The sequence below is a fragment of the Symphalangus syndactylus genome, chromosome 6, assembly GCF_028878055.3.
Source record: "Symphalangus syndactylus isolate Jambi chromosome 6, NHGRI_mSymSyn1-v2.1_pri, whole genome shotgun sequence".
Classification (NCBI taxonomy): Eukaryota; Metazoa; Chordata; class Mammalia; order Primates; family Hylobatidae; genus Symphalangus; species Symphalangus syndactylus.
This window is the reverse complement of record NC_072428.2, coordinates 78998956-79024265: the sequence shown is the minus strand read 5'-3', so window position 1 is coordinate 79024265 and position 25310 is coordinate 78998956. Positions and strand designations below refer to the sequence as shown.

Below are 25310 nucleotides of genomic sequence, written 5' to 3'. Positions count from 1 at the left end.
GCCATCTTTAGAAGCTGGAGGGCACTCCGTGGTCTGCATGTGGGCCCTGCTAACAGATTTGTTTCCTCTGTGAAGGAGGTAGGAGGAGGAAAAAGAGTCCACCAAGAAGGGCTGGCAGAGTGTTTGGGGGAGAAGCAGGATATAGTGAAATCCTGCATTCTTCTTCTTCTTATTATTATTTTTTTGGACACGGTCTTCCTCTGTTGCCCAGGCTGCAGTACAATGGCAGGAATGTGGCTCACTAGAGCCTCTAGCTCCTGGGCTCAAGTAATTCTCCCATCTCAGTGTCCCAAGCAGCAGGGACCACAGGTGCATACCACCATGCTTGGCTAATGTATTTTTTAAAATTTTTGTAGAGACAGGGTCTCACTCTGTTGTCCAGGCTAGTCCTGAACTCCTGGACTCACTTGATCTTCCTGCCTCGGCCTCCCAAAGTGCTAGGTTTACAGGTGTGAGCCATCATGCCAAGTTGAAGCTCTGCATTCTAAGTACAGTGCTATTTACCCACCTGTCTTGGGGTTGATCTTAAATTTCCCTTGTTCGTTCTCAGACCGGATGAGATAAGTGATCTCAGCATTTGTGCCGATATCTTTGCTGGTGGCAAAAACAGCAAGGACTTGGGTGCCAGGGGAGGTGTCCTCAGGCACTGTCACCAGGTAGTCCCTCCTCTCAAACACAGGGGGGTTGTCGTTAATGTCCAGGACGGTGATGGTGACAGTAGTGAGAGAGGACAGGGACTGTCCAGGACTCTGGTCAGTGGCCCGCACGCTGATGTTGTACGAAGACTGCTGCTCGCGGTCCAGCGGCTGCTCCAGGATGATGATGCCAGATGAACTGTCAATGGAGAAGACCCCACCAGCTGAGTCTGCCAGGGAGTACACGACCTTCCTGTTGATGCCTGTGGGAGAGACACAGGAACATGGGTGGGCAAGAACATGGCCAGATGATCTACGCTAGAATGTTACAGCTTTGCAGACTTTTGAAGGGCCACAACAAGAAAAATAGTTATTACAGAGACAGACAGCTGTGGCTCTACAAAAAGGTAAATTTCAGTTTATGGAAAAAAAAGGCAATGAAATTAAAAGGCAAAGAAACTGGGAAAATACTGGCAACAAATATCAGAAATAGTTGGATATTCCTAATATACAACTCACCCCCCACAAATCTTTAAGAAAAACTCTCAGAGGCTAATAGATGCAGGGGTAAAGATGTGGCACAGAAAGAGAAATAGAAACCAACCAAAACCAATTAATTAATTAATTACTTCAACACAGATTTATTTAGAATCTACCAGGCACTTTCTAGGGGCTTGAGGGTCTAGCATTGGGCAAGTCCAACATTTCTTGAGGAGATTTTACATTATAGTGGGGCTGTAGTGGTGGTGAGGGGGAAGCCACTGGTGAGCTGTGAGATGGGAGTCATGAGATGTGATGTAGATTTTAACAGGATCCCTCTGGCTTCTGCTCCTGAACAGATGGAAGGGCAGCCAGAGAGGAAGGAGGGAGACCCGTCAGCAGCCTCCTACAGCAACATAAGCACGTGATCTTGGTGGCCTGAACAAGGCAGATGGTGTTGGAAGTGTTGAGAAGGGGTCAGGTTCCACATCTATTCCAAGCACCCAGGTGGTGAGAAATGAAGGGTTCCTGGATGTATTCTGAACTTGGAGGTGGCGAGAGTGTTTTCTGATTGTGGAGCTGGAAGGATATAGGATGTAAGAGAAATAGAGGCTTCTAGAATGACCCTTAGGTTTTGGCCTGAGCAATTGGAAAGAGGGGGTTGTCATTAGCTGAGATGGGGAGGGCTGCAGAAAGACTAGGTTTTGAATGAAAGACCAGAAGCCTTATTCTGGACAGATTAAGTGTGAGATGTGCATTTGATATTCAAGTGCAGATGTCAAGCAGGAAGTTAGATAGAAGAGACTGCAGTTCAGAGGAGAGGGCCAAGCTGGAGCTATAAATTTGGGTGTCATTGGTATACAGATGTCATGCAAAGCCATGCAAATGAATGAGGTCATAAGGGATTATAGAGGGAAAAAAAGAAATCCAAGGGTCAGTGAGCCTGGAGTGTTCCATCAAGGAAGGGAGAGGATCTAGTCCAAGGGTGCTCTCCTGCTCTACCATTTCAAGAAATGTACCTAGTTACCAAAATACCATTTTATGTTACTGTGTACTAAAGCTAAAACATATAAACCAGGAAATGTCTATTAACAACCAATTAATTATTGAATAACAGTTGGATTGACTTGTAGTTCTGAATAGTGATTTAACTGGTTTCATTAGAGGATTTCAGCACTTCAAAACAGTTTAGAAACCTCATGTTCACTTTAGTTGTTAGGATTTATAAGAAGTAAATTGTAACAGCTTTGTGGGCTGAAAAAGCACCATTCTGATCCTAAATACTCTTAATGAAGATGGTCATTAGTCAGAGGTCTTTAGTTATGACAACCATCTGAAAATATCTTTTGAGAATTGTGGAACCTTAGAATATAAGCTCTTAGAGGGGAGGGACTAGACATTTTTTTTTCTTATTATAACACCTCATTTGGAAATAATAATAGCTAAACATTTTACTTTCCCAATGTACAATTTCCCTTAAGCCCAAGTTCCCAGCAAACCAATAAAATCATATATCTTGAGGGATGACATAAATTGCATTATGTGGCTTTAACCAAAAGGTCAACACTGAGAGCTTGTTCTTGGTTCCATTCCAGAGAGTCCATTTTTTCCAAAGTTTTATCATTTACTTTTATTTCTTTTTCAAAACAACTGCCCTGTGATGTATACACATCAACCTGTGATTTTATTGATGCTGGGATTAAAAATAAGAAAGCTTTCCTCTTCTCTTGCTGTCTCCTTGAAATAAGACTTCAGAGCAGACATTTAGGGGTGCTTTCTGGCTATTGTTGGAGTGGCTGCAAGATTAAATTCTTCAACATGAATTCCTGAGGTGAATACACACAGGGGTTGCATAGGTGTTCAAGCTTGCACCTGGAAAACAATGGCCCTGTCTGGGTGTCAGAATAGGTTGTGTGCCCCGGAAGCTGCCTTGACTGATTCAACGGTCTCAGGATGCCTCTCAAAGTCACAAAAATGCATTTATGGAAACACATCAGCGATTGAAATAAATACAGCACACAGGTTTTCAAATCACACACATTCCCTACAGAATTAACTTCCACCTCCAGCATATGGTACGCTGCTCTTGCCAACAAGAAGAGCAGGCAGGAAATTCATGCGGGGACTTCCATTAGTGCATGTGCTGGGAATTACAAAATCCATTTCACTGATGCATTAACCAAGGACTTGCCTGGTGCAACCAGCATTTTTAGGTAGGCATGAGGAACAACATGCAAAGTCCTGTTTTCCTTAGGCTCTTTGCCCAATCTCCTTAGGGATTTCAAGAGATCTATGCTTGGAAATTTTTCCTCTTCAGGCCTGAAGATCAGTTATGGAAGAAGGTAATTTCTGACACACTGTTCTGAAGGCCATAGTGCTGTGAACAGATGAGTGAGGAGAGGTAGGGGCTGGATTTGCACGCTGCCGCTCTCCACAGCAGCAAGGCCAGAAGGGAAGGTGCTTTTAATGGCTGCCTGTGTTTCCTTCACTGAGACACATAGCTGAAATCTAATTCTATCATCACTGTTCCAGGCCTGCAGCTTTCTCTTCAGCCCTGTTTAGAGGCACTCAGCTGGGCTCTGATCCCCTAGGCAGGAGATTCTGCATTCTTCAAGCTTCCTGCTCAGCTGACTAGCCCTGTTGTTGGAGTGCTGTGTTTACAGGACTGACATTAATCAGCCACACAAAGACCATGGCTCCCTTCCGGGCAGATTCTGCTAATTTTAACTCCATGACTGGGTTTTTCTGCTTTACCATAGCAGGAAACCATCCCTTTCCCCTACAAGTTGCTGACCCACACTCCCCCCACCTCCTCATACATTTTCCTTCGGACAATATCTTGGGCATTCACACCAGGAGGAACTGGAAGATGATTGTTCCTCTCTCCTTTCTGTTACCAATCAGACTGATAAGGAAGCAAAACCAGAAAGGGGTGGGGGAGACCCAGGCCAAAAAACCTGCTAAATGGCATCACTTAGGATTTGCTACCTCTCAAGAAAAGAGCAGGATATATTTTTGTAGCACATTAAACCTCCAATTTAGACACCATTGCAATGACTTTCAATAAGTTTTAGAAATAAATTCAGAAGAATAATCGCCAATTTGGAAATAGTATTTTTGGGGTAGCATTTAGGTCTTTGCCATGTTCCTGGGCAATGGGGTGCCATCTTTATAATGAATGCAGGTAATGTTGCTAAAGTGGACACTTTTTATCCAAAGGGGTTTGATAAATGCCATCCTTCAAATTGCTATCCCTTTCTACATACACAGCAGAAATGATGAACCCAGGCAGAAGACTTGCTTGCTAATTGGTCTAATGCTCTTACTGCATGTCATGATGTGTTACATTAAGGTATAACATTAATCCATCATTTTGCCTCTGTGTTTTTAACTATGTAATTCTCTCCTCCAATTTGAGCCTAATTTAATTAGGATGGAGATACTCAGCTTCTTTAAATGCTGAAATGCCAGGCTACCAAGAGAAGTGTGACTTTCATTGCAAGTGAGGTTTCTGCATGTTATTTGTGGCAAATGGAGCAGACAGGCCTTCAAAGAATTGAAATCAAGGAAAAGGAGAATGATTAAAATCCCTATTTGCTCAAAAATAGTAATAGGTAGTGGCAATTTGTGGAGTGGGATAGGAGGAAGAAAATAGCACATAAAAAATCCTAGTAGGGCAGGCTGTGAAATTCAGGAACGGGTTGTGAAAGACATCTATATTCTGCCCCTTGGAAGGTTTATAAATGGAGTCCATGTTCCTCTCGATGGGCCAAATGGAAAGTTGGACTTTTTGGACACGAGACTGTACATAAAAGTCAGTTTAAAATGCATTAAAATGAAGGCAATATGGTCTAGTACTGGAAGACAGGGGACTTTACCTCTAGGCCATAGCCTGCCCAAACTACACAAGTGTCCTTGGGCAAGTCACTTTGTTTCCCTGGGTCTGCATTTCTAGAGTGGCAGAACCCTAGTCAGTTGAGGTCTAAGATTATTTTCCAGCACTATGACTCCTTTCCACGTTAAATAAAGGGAGTTGGTTTCATTTCTATTTCCAATGAATGCTCCCTGCAACTGCTCATTAAATTGCTGGATCTGGGCCTAAGTGGGCCAGAATCAACAAAGGAAAAATCCACATTTAGCTGGATCACGACAAGCTATTAGAATCTTCAGGATGGAAGGAAAACTTAACACAGCAGATTCATACCATTCGGTTAAATGCTCAGAATTCACACATACAGCTTACAGTTATACAGGTCCTTACACTTCAGTGAGAAATAACCCCCAGTGATAGGATCATCCCTGGGGATCTAACCTACCAGGTGCCGGAATAACTTAGCTTTAAATCTGAGATTGCTAAAGGTGTTAAAATCAGCACCAAAACCAAATGGCAAGAGTCACCAACACAGCATATACACTGAGCTATTTTTGACCTGGTCTTTAAAAAGTATTTTATCTCCTCCTAAGATCAGGATCCCTAAACTTAAGGAACCAGAAAGAGCTATCTTCTGCCTGGTTTGGTGTCTTGTGCTGGCAGCTGCCCTGACTTCTCTGCAGGGTCTTGTCTCTGACACATTCACTCCTATGTCTTTCATTGCCTGCATGGGATCTAGCCTGCAGGTGGCACACAAAAAATGTGGGTTGCACTAAGTTGCCGTAAACTGGTTTTTACAAAGAGATTTAAACTTCAAAGGAGTAGGTATCTTGGGAAGAAATAATTTGAAGCAATTTCAACAATCATATTTTAGTAACACGTTTAATGTGGGTTCCAATCTCTAATTTTTATATCAACTTTATTGAGGTGCCATAATTTACATATCATAACATTAGTACATTTTAAGTCTCTACCTCACACATTCTGACAAATGTCTACCTTCATGGATCCACTGCCCTCATCAAGATCTAGAACATTTCAATCCCTGTTTAGGTTCCTTCTTGTCCTGTTGCAGTTAGTTGCTCAATCCCATGCTGCAGGCTATCTAATAGGTTGGTTTTGAGCCAACACTTTCTCCTGGCTTTATTAATACCTATTCATCAGTACTTGAAATACCATAAGTATGTTTAGATTTCAGTCTTTATGACCCAGGCTTGGTGATTAACTCATGCTCTTATTTAAACTGTAAGAATTATCCTTTGAAGAAAAATGATCAACAAAGCTTGGGTTCTTGACTATGTCATTGCATTCCTTTGCCATGGCCTTATTCTTAAAAGACAGTGTTTTGTTTCTTTTGAGAAGTGGAAGGTTTCTGTCTTTCTTGCAGGAGACACAGGCTATGACACTTCCATTTAATAAAGACTTGCCAAGTGCCACCTGTCTGCTTGACTACTCTAGGCATTGAGTTGAGAGTAAGTGGAGTCCCAAAGACATCACCCCTAACTCTGGAAGCTTAGCAACTTGGTGAAGAATTATTTGAACTGGACATAGTAGTTTAGAGGCTTACTTTTCTGCATGCCACCTTCTAACTTCCTCTCTCACATAAATTGGAATGCTGGGTTGTTTTGATTCTGCCTCTGAGATATCTCTTGAATGTCTTGTGGCCAGGTGAGGCTCTCATTCTCTCTTGCCTAGACTGCCTTAAGGGACTCCTAATTGCAAACTGCAGCAGAGTTGTTACCCTGTCCTCTAAATTTAACCAGTGTTAAGTTTCTAAAATTCTGGATCCAAGCTTGCCCCAGCTTCTCAGACAGTAACTGACTTCCAACTTCCTATAAACAGAAGCAAAAACTTTTGAGAATGGCATTCTAGTCCTTTGCAATCTGGTCCCAACCCCCCTTTCCAGTGTCATCTCCAGCTCCACTTCCATCCTGTACTGTCTACCCCAGTGCTGCCTGAAGGCCCCCCACACATCTCCTTCCCTGGTCTGCATTTGTGCTTTGCCCTCTTCTCCGAATGTTCTCTTATCTCTTTCTCTTGTCATATGCTTTGCAGGGTGTCCTCTTGAATAGCTCCCTTAATTTCCTCAGTTATTTCCTCCTCTGTGTTCCCTTAATGTTATTTTTGCCTCTATTTTTTGCATTATCATTAGTTATATGTATATCCCCTCTCCCAGTAGATTAATGTACCTTTTAGGTAAAGGAACTGTGTCTTATTATCTTTGAACCCCAATACTGAGCACAGACCCTGGCACATAGAGAGCAATGAATGTTGAACTGCAGAAGAAACAACTAGAGGACCAAAGCAAGTATACGTTCCTGCTAACATAACATATGCAGGTGATGCACACAGTACACATATATGTCCATTGCAAATGCATGTGCTGAAAGAATTAAATAACCTTGAAAAAGGACAGTGTGGAAAAAACTGCTCTTTTATTAAGGAATGTTTAGTTTTTTAATATTTAACAATGTATATAAAACATTCATATACATACACAAAGCTTTTGCTAAATAGATGTTTGTATTTGTGAAAAAAACTGGTACCTACCCAATTTTCCAACAATGAGGACTGGTTGAATCCATCATCCACGGTCATACGATGTATATAGAATACTATGTACAATGTCACAATAAAGATGTAAAAGAATATATAACGGCATAGAAATATAGTTGCAGGTCATCAAAAAAGCAAGTTACAAAATAATATCTAGTTTATGAGCCTAGTTTTGCGGAAAAAAAAAGGCAGAAGGGATTTCTATCAAAGTGGTAACCATGGTTAAAAATGACTTGTTTTCTTTTTTGTTTACTCTTCTAGGTTAACAGCATGTTTGTAAACACACAGCATGTTTGTAATAAATAAAAGAACTATTATAAAAATTATGTACATGAGAAATAATTCTTTAATATCAATTTTGGAGCACAATCAAATACTCAATTTATTTTGCAGGCCAGTTTAGTTCTCAACATCCATACCACTCAAAATTGCAGAAAAGATACATATTGTATAGGCGACTTTTTCTGGATATTTCTATTCTTCATTATAGTTTGTCTTCAGAAAGACACTGGCTTTACTTAGAAAATCACTTTTGTCAAGGTCTCATCATAAAGTTATTTTAAGAAATGTGATTTAACAATGATTTTCTTTCTTTTTTTTTTTTTTTGAGACAGAGTCTCACTCTGTCACCCAGGCTGGACTGCACTGGCGTGATCTCAGCTCTCTGCAACCTCCGCCTCCTGGGTTCAAGCGTTTCTCCTGCCACAGCCTCTGGAGTAGCTGGGATTACAGGCACACACCACCATGCCCGGCTAATTTTTGTATTTTTAGTAGAGATGTGGTTTCACTATGTTGGCCAGGCTGGTCTTGAACTCCTGACCTCAGGTGATCCACCCACCTCGGCCTCCCAAAGTGTTAGGATTACAGGGGTGAGCCACCACACCCAGCCTTAAAAATGATTTTCATACTTAAATTAAGCAAACAAAATGGCTAGCCTAAAATTCTTCTCTCATTCTCTGTGGAAGGCAAATAAAATCCCACTACAATGAAACAGCTTAAACTAATGGCTCCTTTTTCCTCTGTTTGAAATATGCCTGTGGATAATATGAAATAAAACAGAAAGTTGCCATGAAGAGGCCCATGGAATTAGCAATTACTTTTTCAGTTGGCAATTAATTTTAAATAGACTCCCTAATTACTTTTGTTTTAAGTGCCTTTTAAAAGTTCTTCATTGGGCGATGACTAAAGCTGGCACATTCCCATGGGCAGAATACCAGCTCCTGGGGTCAGTAGCCCTTTGGTTTTTTGAAAAGTCAAAAAACACAGAAGGTAACATCAGTCACAGAGTCCAGGAGACCCTGATGACTGCACCAAAAATCTGCCAAGGACTTGCCAATTGGGCTGGCTGTAGCTCTGCTGGGTAGGAGCAACAACTTGATTGTGGGCTCCCATGCAAAATAAAAATACAGGGACTCTTGTTTAAACAGTATTAAGACACTCAACACAAGCCAGAGGAGAGCATTAAATGAAACACAGGGCCCTTCCAGGCAAGGAGCTCTGTTTGACTGCACACCTATAAAACTAGCCCCATTGCTGGATGAGATTATAGTTATACCTTCTGTGATACCTAAGAAGCTGCAGCTCATCTGAGTATAAACTTTTTCAACTATCTATGGCTTGGCATGAAGATAAACCTGGGATGATTAAGTGTAAGTAAACTAATTCATCAACTAAATGCTCAAAACTCCATGTTTATTGGTACATGGAATGTCTGTGCTGGATAGCTACCCAACAATCATGCAACAGGTTTTCTATATGGGCCACTAAGTGTGACCACTGGATCCATTCATTCATCCATACAAGAAATACTTAACTCCTGCTGCATGGCAGGCACTGGGGATACAAAGAAGGATGGCTCCCACCACTTATGTCCTCTCAAATGGCTCTCATTTCTCAGAAGACAAGCATGTATAGAGTTGATTGTTGGAGAGGGGTGGTCAAGGGAAGTTTCTCAGAGAAGAAAACAAATGGATTGAGTCCTGAAGGAAAGATAGGAGTTGTCAGTAGCAAAATAAGGTAGAAGAGTGACAGGAAGAAAAGGCATTATAAATGATGGGAACATGTGTGAAGTTAACAATGCTGAAATTGCAAGGTATACTCAGAGAAGAATAAATGGTTCAGCATTGTTAAATCCCCAAGTTTAGAACAGTAGAAGCTGAAACTGTCTATTTTCAGAGCCAACTGCAAGTTACTAGAGGTGTTATAACCAATTATAGTTAGCATAAACTAGAAGCTGGGCCTAAGTTAATAGATAAATTAGCAGAAAGAGAAAAAGAAAGATCGGAAGGAGCAAGGTGGAGAGGATGCGTGGGTGGAAAGTGTTTTGTAATATGTGAGGAGTTATTAAAAGAGCTTACGAGCAGATGATGGACAACATAATCGTGCCTGTCAAGGAGGCTTCGCAAGGTGAAGTGGTAGGATGTATCCTGCAGCAAAGCTGATAAGCGCATTTCACCAAGCCTCACCATGCCCTGGAGAGGCAGGGAGTCAAAGCTTGGGGTCCTTGGATTTTCTACAGAAAACGCCCGGGGTGGATGGAGATTTTCCTAGCTATATTAGTACTGCCTTAAGTCCGTCCTCTGCATTGCTGAGTGTTCGATCCAGACTGATCCAAATTAGTAGTTCAGAGGCTTTTTTTTTTTTTTTTTTTTTTTAACCAACCTGTGGCATCTACAAATAAGGTAGCACATGAGTGAGGGAGCTTCTGGGAAAGAACCACTGTGATCAACCGTTACGGGTCAGAATCCCTGCTAATGGGGGACTGTGCTAAAACACTTGCTTCAGATACCTCCTTTTTGGAAGGAATTAGCTGTTTCCTTTGACAGCTAGTGTTTTGATCCCTGTTTGGAAGAAACTGGATGTTTAAAAGGGTAATGATAACAAGAACTTACATATGTCAAAGGCAAAAACTTCTAAATAGGGAAAGGCATTACAATCAACTATAGAGAAAAAAAAAATGTCCAGCTCTCTCCCAGACTTTCTAAATCAGGTTCTGGAGATGGAGCCCTTGCCTGTTTGTTTGTTTGTTTGTTTAGCCTGTTTATTTTAAAAAACTCTCCAGAGGATTCTGACACAGAAATTGTACAGTTTCATGGCCCTGCATCTGGTTGCAGACACTGTAGAAGGTGTCCTACAACTGGTAGGAGGTAAATAATTCAGGGAGGGGTTTATGGAGCCCAGAGCCCTTTGCTCAGATCACTCCATTTAACAGATGCCTTGGGAGGGGCCACTTAACCTTTTTGAACCTCAATTTCTCCATCTATAGGTGGCAGCATCCAGAGCTGTTCATTCCCTGGTAAGATCACATGCATGTTTTTTGAGCTTTCTAGAGAAAGCCTTAAAACAGAAGATGATATTTTTGATATCTACAACAGACAAAAGGCTTTGACCACAATGTCCTCCAGAAAATGACTCATGTTTTTCAGTCTTTAGGGAGGATTATTTAATTTTTATGGACATTTAAGTAGTCCCTCAGCCACCTTCAAAGATTTAACACTTCGGAGAATAACAGCTTTGGGGAAGGGGGTAAAATACATTAAATCAGTGACCTATGCAGGTTAGACATAACAATATCTAAGGCAGTAGGAAAAACAAAGAATAGATGCTACTTAAGAGAAAACAGGCTGAAATCAGAATGGAATCAATCTCTTTTAAGACATTTTCTTGTAGAAATTACTGGAGTATAGAAAAAAGCATTAGGCTGATGTGATGATAACCTCCTTTTTGATCCAGCTTTGCCACGAATTAAGTCATCTTGGGAAAGTCTCTTTGTCTCTGGACCTCAGGATTTGACTGGATTTTGTCTCAGGGTCTTTTCAGTGGTAACATCCTAAGATCTAATAGGATGGCATTTCCATAAGAAGTGGACCTAGTGCCCCACGGAGGACCCATGAATCCATGAGAATAGCAACAAGGAGCAGCCAATAGCTTTCCACCATCACACATCCCTGCCTATGTCAAATAGCTGTGCTCCCAACACAGATGCACTGCTCCTTCCCAAGGTGGGCCCCGTTTTAATTGCCACTGATCTGCACAAGAGCCCTTGTTCTTTGGAGAGTGGAACCTGTGAAAAGATAATGGCTATGATCAGGGAATCTTAAGGATGTGTGGATAGACTTGAAGATGCCCATGAACTTGCATTAGTATTCTGGTTCTCTCTTGCTCCATACCAAATTGCCCCAGAACTTCACAGCATAACACAACAAATATTTATTATTTCATGGTTTCTATGGATCAGGAATCCAGGCATTATTTAGCTGGTTATCTATGGCTCAGCATTTCTCTTGAGGTTGCAGTCAAGCGGTCAGGCAGGGCTGCAGTCTCATCTGGAAGCTCAATTGGAGGTTGGAGGGTGGGTCCATTTTCAAGAGCAGTTGTTGATAGACCTTGACCCCTCACCACGTGAGCCTCTCTCAGGGCTGCCTCACAATACCACAGCTGTCTTCCCCTGGGGCTAGTGATCCAAAAGAGAGTAGGAAAGAGTGTTATAGACTGAATTGTGATCTCTTAAAATTCATATGTTGAGGCCCTAATCTCCACTGAGACTGCTTTGGAGATAAGGCTTTTAGGAGGTAATTAATGTTAAATGAGGTCTTAAGGGTGGGGTCCTAATGTCTTAGGATTAGTGACCCGTAAGAAGAGAAGAAAGACAGATCTCTCTACACCCAGATGCACCTAGGAAAGGCCATGTGAACACACTGCGAGAAGGAACTGTCTACAAACCAAGGAGAGAGCCCTGGACAAAACCTGACCAATGCTGGCATCCTGAACTTAAATTCCTAGACTTCAGAACTGTGAGAAAGTAAATGTTTGTTGTTTAACTCATCCAGTCTAAGGTACTTCATTATGGCAGTCTGAGCAGACTAATACAGAAAGCATTGCCAAGATGGATGCCACAGTCTTCTTATAACATAATCTCTGAAGTGATATCATCGCTTCTGCTATATCCTGTTCATTAGATGTGAGTCAGTAAGTCCAGCCCACTCTCAAGGGAAAGGGTGTGAATATCAGGAAGTGGGGAATCACTGGGGTTATCTTAGAGGCTGCTACCAAAATGGAGGAATATTGGCATCTTTATTTTCAATAACCTCTAACTGGCTTTAGTGTCACATTCCATAATAAATGTAGGCAACGAGTCACTGTGGTATGAACAGTACCTGTGGTTTTGTAACCAGTATAAATCAGATATTTTCTTATTATTTTATGGTTGTTGTACCCGCCTCTGCTTACCACTACTTTGAAATATGGGAGTTATTAGACCTACTGCACTAGATTTTGTTATTTAATATATAAAAAGAAATTCACATTACTATATAACAACTTAAAAAATGCTTGGACAAATCTATTTTATTTGTAACTTTTTGTATTTTATTTTATGAGATGTAAAATATTATTCTGAGAGGTGATCCACAGTGTTACCAAACTGTTAAGGCGTTTGTGACACAAAAATATTAAGAATCCCTAAGCAAGTGATATTCAAAGTGTGGTTCTGGGAACAGCAGCATCAACATCACCTGGGAACTAGTCTGAAATGCAAATTATCAGGAGGTCCCTTTCCTGACCTACTGAGTCAGAAACTCTGGGGCAGGGACCCAGCAATCTGTTCAAATACACCCTCGAGGTGGCTCTTATGCTCACTGAAGTTTGAGAACCACTGATCTAGAGTCTCATTCAGAAATTGCATTTTCCACAAGCTCCCAGGTGATACTGAGCCTGTTGGTCCAGACTTTTTGAGTACCACTGTCCTACCCTTGACTATAGCATCACTATTAATTGAATGTCTGTTAACCAACCCTCCTGTGGCCCCTATCATGATGTCTGCAGCCCTGCTACTAACTAGCTGTGGCTCAGGGCAAGTTACTTAACCCCTCAGAGTTTATTCATATATTAAATAGAATGAAAAAGTATGCTAACTTGCAGGGCTATTATGAGAAATGGGAATAATGTATCTAAAGCACTTGGCACAGTGCCTAAAGTGGAGCAGAAGCTCTGAAAGCAGATGTTATTAGCCATATTATGATTATCATTTAAAGTTCTTATTAAGTAACTGAGCTTGCCTAGGAGGGTTCAAGACTAGTAGAGAAGAAACGTGCATGTAGCTCTCTGTCAGGATAATCAGGACATGCCTGGGAGCTCAGAACAGGGAGATCTAACTCCAGCAAAGGAAAATGTGCCCTTACAAGTTCAAAGTGCTTTTCATTCAGTCTTGGGCCAATCTCACACTGATGCTTTGAGGTCGGCAAAGGGAACATTACTGTCATTCTCACATTACAGAAGAAGAAACTAAAGGCTCGGAGAAGCTAAAGACTTGCCCCAGGTCACTAATCATCAGAGCTTTCCCCATGCTCTTGTGAGCTCTTGATCAATCCAGTTACTAGATGTGTTTCTTGGGTACATTTGGGGATATCCCTGTGGCCTGATCTCCAGGGTCTGGAGAAACCCAGGGTTGCTGTCTCACCTGAGGGATGAGGCTGCGAGGAAGCTGTCTACTTAGAAAATCCTAAAAGGGAGAAATGGCAGGATGTTTGCATGCCTCCACTGTGGAAGACATGGACAGAGCCAGTTTATTCCAGGTGCCACAGACTGCCCCTTCTCTCTGTCCCACACACTCACATACTGATGCCAGTGAAAAAGGATGCTTCAGGATTCACCTCTTCTGTCAGATGTGCCTTTTTTTTTCTTTTGCTTTTGGGGCACAGTGCAAAGGTAGTATACTTAGTCAAGTCCCTTATACACTGGAGTTTTAGAGAGTAAATGCTGAATGTATATTGTTTTCCTTCGGGAGATCAGAAGGCTGACAATAGAAGATCTGACATCAAACACCATCACAGGGAGTTGGAACTTTGCTTTGGCTATCAAATTTAAAGTGGGGTATCTAGGGCTGCAGGTATAGAAAAGCATTTTGGATTCTTACAGATTGGTTTGAGCAACACTTCCTCAGACTCTGTCCCAAGAAGATGCAGGAAACTGAGAACCCAGGGCATGTGAGATGCTTTTCCACTAGAGTTGCAACATCTCGTCCACATTTCCAGTGGACTTTTGTCACCTCCAAGCTTTTCTTCCCAAGTCTCGGTTAATGGCTCTCAAAAAGTAGCAGACAAAAAAGGCTGAGATGGGGCAGAAGAGACAGGAAAACCACTGGAGAGATTCACTGAAGGTGGTTTGGTCAGAAAAATGTCCATCTAACAATTGTTAGTGGTCACTTTCATGCACATTCCTCTCAAATAAATACATTCCTCCTTCATAGGCAGCTATGCTCTCAGGGCAAATGGTGCCCCATGACCCTGGGCCAGCCCTGTACTTCCTCTGACAAGAGCTATGCTTTGGAAAACCCAGTTCATTCCAGCATCTTCCCTCTGAGAGCAAAGTGCAGGGTTCAAGATTCTATCTCTCTCATGAGATATTCACTAAACAAATCCCCAACATGGACAGCAAGCTTACACCATTATAGTGAATGCCAGCACAACATGGAGGAAGCTGAGGACAGCTGAGAGACACACGCTTGGGGCAAAACAGGGAAGCTCTATCAAAAGATAAGTTTTCTTAGTGTCTTTCCTCTTTTCTGTTAATATGAGGATCAAACTATTCACTTTAGGGGAAAGGCAGTATTCTGGAAGACTCAGAATTTTTCATATTTTCTATTAATGCAATTTACTGATTGGGATCACTGCCCATTCATGTATTAAATAATCTGGCACCTACAGAGCCCTCACTAGGTGAGAAGTTTTTCTTCTTCATTTCTTACTGACTCCCTCTCACCTTTCCCCTCACCCTGAAACAAACTCCTGCATCTCCTCAGGGCACTCAGCCCAGCTGCTGCCCTGCTTATCTCAGATGACAGTCCACTTCCTGTATAAAGACATCCGAGGGCAGATGTGTGCCTCTCAGTGGGTTTCCTTAGCATCTCCCTTTGAGCATCTTCCTTTGTGTTTCAATTTTTCCTTTCTGCCTCTCTCTTTCCTTTTACTTCTTTTTTATTTTTATTTTTATTTTTTTTGAGATGGAGTCTCACTCTGTCGCCCGGGATGGAATGCAGTGGGGTGATCTCGGCTCACTGCAACCTCCACCTCCTGGGCTCAAGTGATTCTCCTACCTCAGCCTCCGGAGTAGCTGGGATTACAGGTGCACGTCACCACACCTGGCTAATTTTTGTATTTTTAGTAGAGATGGGGTTTCACCATGTTGGCCAGGCTGGTCTCGAACTACTGACCTGAAGTGATCTGCCTGCCTCCGTCTCCCAAAGTGCTGGGATTACAGGCATGAGCCACCACACCCAGCTCTTTCCTCTTACTTCTAAGGCCAAGTGGTCCCTCCACACCCCTGAGGCTAACTCTCCCTGTTCATGAGTGATGTCACCTTCTCCGACCTCTTTGGGACCCACTGTGGCAGTTGTTCTTTCCTGCTTTCATCATTGCAGCAGAGGTAATGAGTGCTCACCAAGTCTCCCCGGGCCTCCCCTATGTGTCCCTGCTCCTGTGCAGGTGGGCCAGCCTGAGGGATTCCTTCTGGGCTGTGGATAGTGGTGGAGTGATGTGGTCTCTCCCAGGCTGAGGCAGCTAACAGCTGGCATGCTGCCTTCATCTCTCTCTTCCCCTCTGCCATGACCTTGGAAACCAAAGGTCAGAAGATGGAGATGACAGGATGGAGGGACCAGATTTCTGAGTCACTAGATAGACTCGCACTGACCTGTGCTTCACCTGGGCAAGAAATAAGCTTTTGCCTTGCTAAGCCACTGAGACTTTCTACAAATGATCTCAGTCTTGCCAAGCCTGTCCTGGCTAATACTCATCTCTCCATCTATCTGTCTCTCTGTCTCTCTCCTCTGTCTATCTCTTCATCCAAGTTCAAGTCCCAACTCTTAGCATTTTGGTAAGTGCTAATACCATTTGGTGAATCCTTCCTGAGTTGTCCCAGTTGAAAATTCATTGCTTACATTGTAATGTTCCCACGTGGACCTATGTAGCATTTTATATGTGCTATCTGACCAATCCTTACAAAATCATTAGTTTTACAGATGTGATTTTATTACCACACTCCTCATAGTTTTCTTGGAATCTTGTTGTGCAGGCCTGTTTCTCACTATGACTGTAAACCCCTTGAAGGCAAGACTGTCACGATGAGCAAACATGTGTTTATTCCTGACTTCCTTCTGGAGGTTCACACTTGAATTCCCAATGTGTCTCCACGTTTCATCTTCCTCTCCATGCCAGGTGGTACTGTTGACCGTCTATGCTACTTCTGCTCATGTAGCACCTTCACCTGGTGCCCATGTTTGAAATTTTGACTAAATAGACTACCTTGCTTTCAGTCTAGTCAGTTGCCAAAATCTACAGATTTCACATCTGAAATCTCAATCTGGCTTTCACCAGCTCCTTATTTATTTATTTACTTGGTTTTTTTTTTGAGATGGAGTCTCGCTCTGTCACCCAGGCTGGAGTGCAGTGGTGCGATCTCTGCTCACGGCAAGCTCTGCCTCCTGGGTTCATGCCATTCTCCTGCCTCAGCCTCCCAAGTAGCTGGGACTACAGGTGCCCACTGCCACGCCCGGAGAATTTTTTGTATTTTTAGTAGAGACAGGGTTTCACTGTGTTAGCCAGGATGGTCTCGATCTCCTGACCTTGTGATCTGCCCTCCTCGGCCTCTCAAAGTGCTGGGATTACAGGCGTGAGCCACCGCGCCCGGCCCACCAACTCCTTATTTTTAAATGTCAAAGCCACCACTCTCATTTTGGCCCTTATTGTCTTTCTTAATACACTCCTAGGAGCTTTTCCGAGTCCCTGGTTTTCCTTGTTCCAATTCATTTCAGAGGCTCCTATCAGATTAGCATCCTCCAAACTCCAAGTTCATTATTTCTTTTCTCAAATGTGCTCAATGGTTCATTTCCATCTGTTTAATTAAGCTGCCTTCACAAACAACCAGGGTCAGGCCCGGTCTACTTTTCCTATCTCATTAATCTCTCCTCCCTCCTGGACTACATGATGTTCTCTCAACTATTTAGTTGGGTCCACACTTTCCCAACTTCCTGGCTCCTATCTTCCTGAATGCATTCCTACCCCAGACTGTGGAAATCCTATTCATTCTGGGAAATTTGCTTTTTTAAAATTTTACTTTAAGTTCTGGGATACATGTGCAGAATGTGTAGGTTTGTTACACAGGTATATATGTGCTATGGTGGTTTGCTGCACCTATCAACCCATCATCTAGGTTTTAAGCCCCCCGTGCATTAGGTATTTGTCCTAATGTTCTGCCTCCCCTTGTCCCCCACACTCCAACAGGCCCCAGTGTGTAATGTTCCCCTCCCTGTGTCCATGTGTTATTAATGGTATGTGTGTTCCCTTTAACAACTATTCATTTTACTACTATTCACCCTTTAACTTCTCTTTTTTGTAAATGTTGGGTCATGAAGTCATGTCACCAGTTTATGGGAGTTGCCATGGCATTTCTTAGAACTCATAAAACGGATGTAAAATTATCTTGTCCTCTTCTGTTTTTATTTTATTCCTGACCCAGGCAATGACTCTAACATTAATGTTAGTTCATTATAAGTGATTCATAGAAAAAGAGTTGCTTGGCTAAACGCAATAATATATTTTAAATTTCTTAAATCAGAATATGAAGGTTTAGCAAGTCACAGAGTCAGATTTCAGATTATATCCTTGTCTTTTCTCTGCAATTCATAATGAATGGTATATTTTGTAGTCAATTGCTGGCTGTCTTAATCTGTTTGGGCTATAAAAAATACCTGAGACTTGGTAATTTGTAAACAATAGAAATTTATTGCTCATAGTTCTGGAGGCTGGGAAGTCCAAGATCAAGGCACCAGCAGATTTGGTGTTGGTGGGGGCACGTTCTATTTGAAATGGGCCTCCACCAGACACTAGGTGTTCTTGCATGACAGAAGAGAAAAACAGGCTCCCTCAAGCCTCTTTTATAAGGGCACTGAAGAGCCCTCAGGACTTAATCACCTCCCAAAGGATGCATCTCTTAATATGGACATATTGGGAACTAGGTTCCAATATATGAATTTTAGAGGGACACAAATTTCAGATCATAGCACTAGTGGAATAATTTACAACTTCTGGTAAAGCAATGTGCTTAACCAAAGAAGTTTCATGAAACAAATATGCCTGTCATTTACACAAATGAAGCCAATGATCTTCAGTAGGATCAAAAACCAATTAGACAACCTGGATGAATCTTAAGAGAATTATGCTGAGTGAAAAAATAAGACCAATCTCAAAAGGTTACAAACAATATAATTGAATTTAAATAGCATTTTTGAAATAAGAGAATTATAGATATGGAAGTCAGTGGTTGTCAGGGGTTAGGGATTGGGAAGGAGGTGCAGGGAGTGGGTGGGTGTGGCTCCAAAGGGGCAGCAAGTGGGAGGCGTGTGATGTATAAATGTGGTGTTTAAATGAAGCTGCACAGGTGATAACATTGCATAGAAATATATACACACAAACATCCTGAAATTTGAATAAACTCTGTGGATTGTACCAAGGTCAATTTCCTCAATATACCTCTGATGGTATACTATAGTTAAGCAAGATGTTACCACTGGGAGAAGGGCTGAGTGAAGGGGCACTTGACTTCCCTATATATTATTTTGCAACTTCCTGTGACCCTGTAATTATTTCAAAATAAAAAGCTTACAAATCAGACCTTTCCTTGTGATGCTACAGAAGGATCTGCAAATGAGGTCAGGAGGTAACACAAGTGTGTTAGTCCATTCTCATGCTGCTAATAAAGATATACCTGAGACTGGGTAATTTATAAAGGGAAAAGGTTTAATTGACTCACAGTTCTGCATGGCTGGAGAGGCCTCAGGAAACTTACAATCATAGCAGAAGGTCAAAGGGAAGCAAACACATCCTTTTTCACATGATGGCAGAAAGGGGAAGTGCCAAACAAAAGGGGGAAAAGCCCCTCATAAAACCATCAGGTCTCATGAGAACTCACTGACTATCATGAGAACAGCATGAGGATAACCGCTCCCATGATTAAATTACCTCCCACGAGGTCTCTCCCACGACACATGGGGATTATGGAAAACAGAATTCAAGATATGATTTGGGTGGGGTCACAGCCAAACCATATCAATAAGCAAGTAAAGTGGCTAGCAGGAGGCAAGGTTAGTGCTGTGGCCAGTGTCAAGGATGCAGCTGCTCTTTATCTCCTGCCATGTGGGACCTATGCACCGGGAATTGCTGGGCCTTCTGAGTGCTATTGTTTTTATAAAATGCTGGAAATCTAAATTTCTAATAAAATTCTGACTTTTAAATATTAACAGCTATTATATGTTTTTTTTCTTTCCTTGTTTCTTTCTTTTTTTTTTTTTGAGATGGTGTCTTGCTCTGTTGCTCAGGCTAGAGTGCACTGGCCCAATATTGGCTCACTGCAACCTCTGCCTCCCAGGTTCAAGCAATTCTTCTGCCTCAGCTTCCCGAGTAGCTGGGACTACAGGCATGTACCACCATGCCTGGCTAATTTTTGTATCTTTAGTAGAGACGGGGTTTCACCATATTGGCCAGGCTGGTCTCGAACTCCTGACCTCATGATCCACCCACCTCGGCCTCTCTTTTGAACACTATAGAGGCCAAACTAGAAAGCTAGATTTGTGTGCAATGGCCGGCCATTCATGTGCAGACTCAGCTTCCAGACAGAGGTTCAGTTTGGCTCCAAGATAAATTCCACCCTCAACAACTTGGTAATCTCAGTGCACAGCTCACACTGGTTTGTAATCTCTTAGGAAATGGAGAAATGGTCACTTCTGAGGCAGTAAGTGTTCTGATCAGGCCACTAATGAAAATTAGTGTGCCAATCATTGATACCTAGAGATTCTGAAGAAGGTCAGCATTCATTTGATTGCAGCTCAGACTGAAGTTGCTGCAACTGGAATCTCCTGTCTACTCTGACCAAGACCTTCACAACTACTTCGTCAGTATGCTGGCTAAGGCACAGTAGGTGCTCTGTCTGTGTTGTTAGAAATATTCCTTTGTTCTTCCTCAGCTGTCTTAGTTCTTTTTCATTTTAAAGCTAAAAGAAATCTACAAAAACTGAGAAAATGAACTAAAATCTGGTATCTTATGCCACAGTTTTCCTGTGGCTGATGCAATGGCTTGGTGACTATACTATACACAGAGGCCAGCAGTACCCCTATAATCTCTGTCTCTATTTGAAGCTTTGAATATAAGCTGTTACTCATTATCAAAAAATGAGTAGATCAAGGTACTGGTAAGATCCTCATTCCAGTTTTGGTTCCTTAAAGTCTTTATCATCTCTGCCCTGTTAAATGCCCAGAATCTAGACATTCCTTCCTCCCCAACTCCCAACCTGGCCATCTGACTCAAAAGAAGTGAAAGGAGGACATAGCATGTTCTCCACAACTCGCAAAACAGCTCCAAGCACACCGTCTGTGAGTCAGTAACACCCCACTCCACCCCCGCATGTTTCAAAAAACACCATGTACACTTATCAGACGTCCATGTCCAGTCTAGTAGCCTGGGTGCACTCAATTCCTTCATGGAGTGCGGAGAAAAATTCCAACCTTTCGGCTTTTAAAATTTCATCTATGGCCTAATTATACATTCTCAAAATCAAATTTAAAATGATTAAGTGATTCATTTCCATTAATTCTGTTCTCTTCCCCCAAAGTCTTCTGCTAATAAGAGTCCAGAGAATGTTTTCTAATCCTCCTTTAAAAAAGAGACTATTTGTAGGTATTACATAAATATATATCAATAAGAGGTCGTTCTTGTTTGCCATTTTTCACAAAGCTCTTTAATATGTAGACTTTTAAAGGGTTGGTTCTCAGCCTTGAAAATTATGCTAATGAAGTAAGAGCAATAATTCAAATTGTAGCCACTAATTTCTCTAAGGGAAAATATGCAGAGACCCTGGGCTCTACTTTTGCTTTCAACTAATTATCATGTATTTACTTTTCTGTTAGTCCAATAATTTTTCTTTCAATTCAGAATTAAGCAATATGACACTGAATTATATAAAGGCCTGTTTAGCATAGCAGACACACCTCATCATTTCCTAGTACTCTGATTTACAGCTCTTAAAATGCACAACCGAGAGGCTGTCTATATGCCCTTTTGTATTTATATTCCATCATGCAGTCACCTCAGTAACTTACGCATTCTCAGAAGGTCTACCTAGCAATTAACTCCAGTCTTTTCTAACTCACCATCTCATTATGTAAAGTGGATTTGAACATAAACTTTATTAGCAACTTTCAATTCTAATTCCTTATCTCCCCCACCCCCACTCTGCCGAACAATGTCAGTTTATATGTGACAAAAATGCTTTGTAAAATGGCAGTTTAAAAAATCCACGTTGGACTGGCAGCACATTTAGTAATTAGTCTTTGCACTACGGGGCACTATATTAAATTGAGATTGTCATAGTTCAGCTAAAGCATGTGACCCAGTTCTTCACAGAAATGGAAACAAATCAAATTCTCCCTGCTTTACAACATAGCCTTTTGACTATGTTTAGGAGGAAAAGACAATGAGGAAATCTATCATTTTTATTCAAAAGGTCAAAATCTAAAAACAACAAAACAAACCCCAGACAAACCAACCCAAACTCCTTTGCTAAAAGGTAAAAGACTTCTTAGTATCTCTTCTTCAAACTCGAGAAAGAGGAGGGCCAACTTGCAGACTTTTCTCATGCATATGAAGTGTATTAGCTGAATAGTTGAAATGGGGTTTAATGTACATGTTCTCCTGGTAAAGAACCAAGGGGGTTGATGAAGGTTCTCATAAAACTAAAGGAATGGCAGCACCTGAAGACAAAGTGTCCACTGTGTGACAAGGAGATGCCTGCAATTGACTTACCAATGTCGGGGTCCACGGCTTGAACTCTGGTCAACAGAGCCTTGGTGGCTGTGTTCTCATGGACGCAGGCATTGTAGTGGTCAGAAGAAAACACAGGGGGGTTATCATTCACGTCCTCCAGGATTAGGTGGATGTTGGACTGGCAGAACCTGCCACCCCCGTCAGTGGCCTTGGCCATCAGGCTGTACATGGGGATCCTCTCCCGGTCCAACAGAGCCAAGGTTTTTAACTCGCCTGTGAAAATAAATGGCAGCACGATTGGTCTGAGTTTTTAAAAACTGTCTTTCTTTGGAGAGCAGAGGATAAATTATATAAACAATTCTCAACATAGGAAGGACTAATGTCATTTGGCCCAAGTGTCCCATACTTTAAAAATGTAGCAAATTCAACAGTTTATGTGTCAGGGAAAAATGTATGGGAGTCTAGATGCAAAAACAAAACAGCTGTGTGACCTTCAAATTAATTAATCCCTTTTTGAAACCTCTGGTATAAGGGGTTCTTTCTTTTGGCTACATGGAGAAGCCTCAAACCTCTTTAAACCTCTCAAGATCTACTCTGGAGATCAGTCTCTGGATTTCTGCTATATGTCCAGAAAACACACAGAGAATGGACTGGTATATCTAGTTCTCTGATGGTCAATATTGTCAACAACCCAGAGACCCAGAAGGGCAGTCTCTTTGCCTCCAGATACTCAACTTTTTACTCTATCATTTACAGGAAAACAGGTAATGAAAACAGAAGCTGGCCTTAGGGGAGCAGGGTCTTGAAGGATGCCTATTGTGCAAGGACGCCTTAACTTGCTGGATTGTGGAAGGGCCTGACATTGCCTGGGGAGGAGTCAAGTGGGAGAAAACTTGAGGAGCATGGAAAAGCAGCTCCTTAGCATCCCGCATGGAGTAATGTTATGTCTGTATTTTAACCACTGGAATAGTTGCATTGGTGCTGGATACCAGCTTTTGTGCAGATATTTTTGTTGTTTAAGTTTCATAAGATAATGACAACAAGCACAGTGACAAACCTGAATAAATGTTATTTGGTGGAAAGTATGACTCATGAAATATTATCACTCTTAAATAAAATTAGTAGATATTATTTGGATGAAGCTACCTAGATTTATTTTATTTATATATTTATTTGTTTATTTATTTAGAGACTGAGTCTTGCTCTGTCACCCAGGCTGGAGTGCAGTGGCGCCATCTCGGCTTACTGCAAGCTCCGCCTCCTGGGTTCACGCCATTCTCCTGCCTCAGCCTCCCAAGTAGCTGCGACTACAGGTGCCCGCCATCATGCCCGGCTAATTTTGTTGTATTTTTAGTGGAGACGGGGTTTCACTGTGTTAGCCAGGATGGTCTTAATCTCCTGACCTCGTGATCCACCCACCTCAGCCTCCCAAAGTGCTGGGATTACAGGTATGAGCCACCATGCTGACCGAAGCTACCTATATTTATTAAGGCAGTTCATCTTTTAGCTTCCCGGCTACGGCCAGCCAGTTCTCAGATACAGGTTGGATCATTTCCCTCTCCTACTCAAAAAGCATCCAGGGCTTTTCATTGGGACATTCAAGACACTCCATAATCTGGCCTAAAGTAGTTTTCCCTCCACTTTTGTATATGACATTACCTGGGTGCGCTATGCTCTCTGCTTATGCTGTTCCTATAACTTGCAGTGTCCTGTTTAAGCCACTGAGAATCCTGGCTCGGTTCAAATGCTAGTTCTTCCTTTAAGCAGTTTCCTTTTTCCTCTTATCAGAATATTAGTTACATCTTCATCTGTGCCCAGATATAGCTCCCCTTATGTTTTTCCTGAACACTCATTTCATTGTGCCTTTCATGATTATTATTACTGGTTTACTTGCCTGTCTTCCCTACTGGATTACAGTATCCCTTGGGCATGATTTATTTTGTTTATCTTGGAGTCTACCACAAATATCCCATAAAGTACTTTTATGTCTACTAGCTACTCAATAAATGTTACCTATTGAATAAATAATCACCAGGCCCATATAGCTGAGTAGTATATTCCCATGTAGCTAAGTCAGTGCTTCCTTGTAGGATGCAACCTCTTATGGGAGTGGGGCAGGGAGGAGCCACTACCTTTTTGGAGACTCAGTAGTCAGTTATTGTTCACTAGAAACAACACAACACTGAAAATATGCAAGCCAGCCAATCTTTACGCTTAAATTTAAAATGTCATTGGATGGGTCATCTAATCTACAAAACTAAAATAATTTGCCACCATAAAAAGGCTTTTCCATTAGCTCTGGCCTTCAATGCAGGCATCTGCCTTTAGCTTACATAACCTTGCACCTTGTAAATTTCACCTGAATATACAACCAAGCAAATCTGAGGGCTCATAGGTTTGGAGAAACTAGGCAAGAAAGTTTAATAAAAACTAGACAACTGTGATAATAAGAACCAGAAAGGGACCCTAAAGACATTTCAAAGTGAGAAAAATTCTCCTTCCTATAAATTGCTGTCTGGTTTTCATGGCAACCTGCATTTGTGATATAACTTCATTTATACCTGTTACGAGCATATACCTTAAAACTTACAGATACGAGAAACAAGAGAAGCAAACAGAGATGTCTGCTTACTTGATGCTAATAAATGTAGGTAAAGTCTGGGCAAGTTTTACAAAGGAAATAAAAAGTTTCTGTGGTCCAGAGCACCCATATTTGGATATGTTCCTACGATTTCTTAGAGCCCAAGATACAGAGCGTCATATTCTTGGGGTACAGAGAGTGATACCCCAAAGTATGGTGCTTTGACATGCTGAGCACCTTGAATTTAAAAAAATTTGGAAGGCCTTAGAGCTGCCTTAGAACCAAGAACTTTCAAACTTTCTCTTATTTCCCTCATCTCTCTCCAGTGCAGGTGAAGACTCTCTTTGAAATTTCCTCATCTGACTATGAAAACTTCTTTC

At 41.8% G+C, this 25310-nt stretch overlaps 1 protein-coding gene across 1 annotated transcript in view; it reads right to left on the bottom strand.

Moving 5' to 3' along the window:
* FAT3 (FAT atypical cadherin 3) overlaps positions 1 to 25310 on the bottom strand; it is a 575495-nt gene that overhangs the window by 64133 nt on the left and 486052 nt on the right. Inside the window, exons 14-15 of the mRNA XM_055283247.2 lie at positions 22389 to 22622; positions 509 to 898 (exon numbers count right to left, since the gene is read on the bottom strand). Of these exons, the coding sequence (XP_055139222.1) occupies positions 509 to 898; positions 22389 to 22622 (624 nt within the window). The remainder of the gene's footprint in view (positions 1 to 508; positions 899 to 22388; positions 22623 to 25310) is intronic.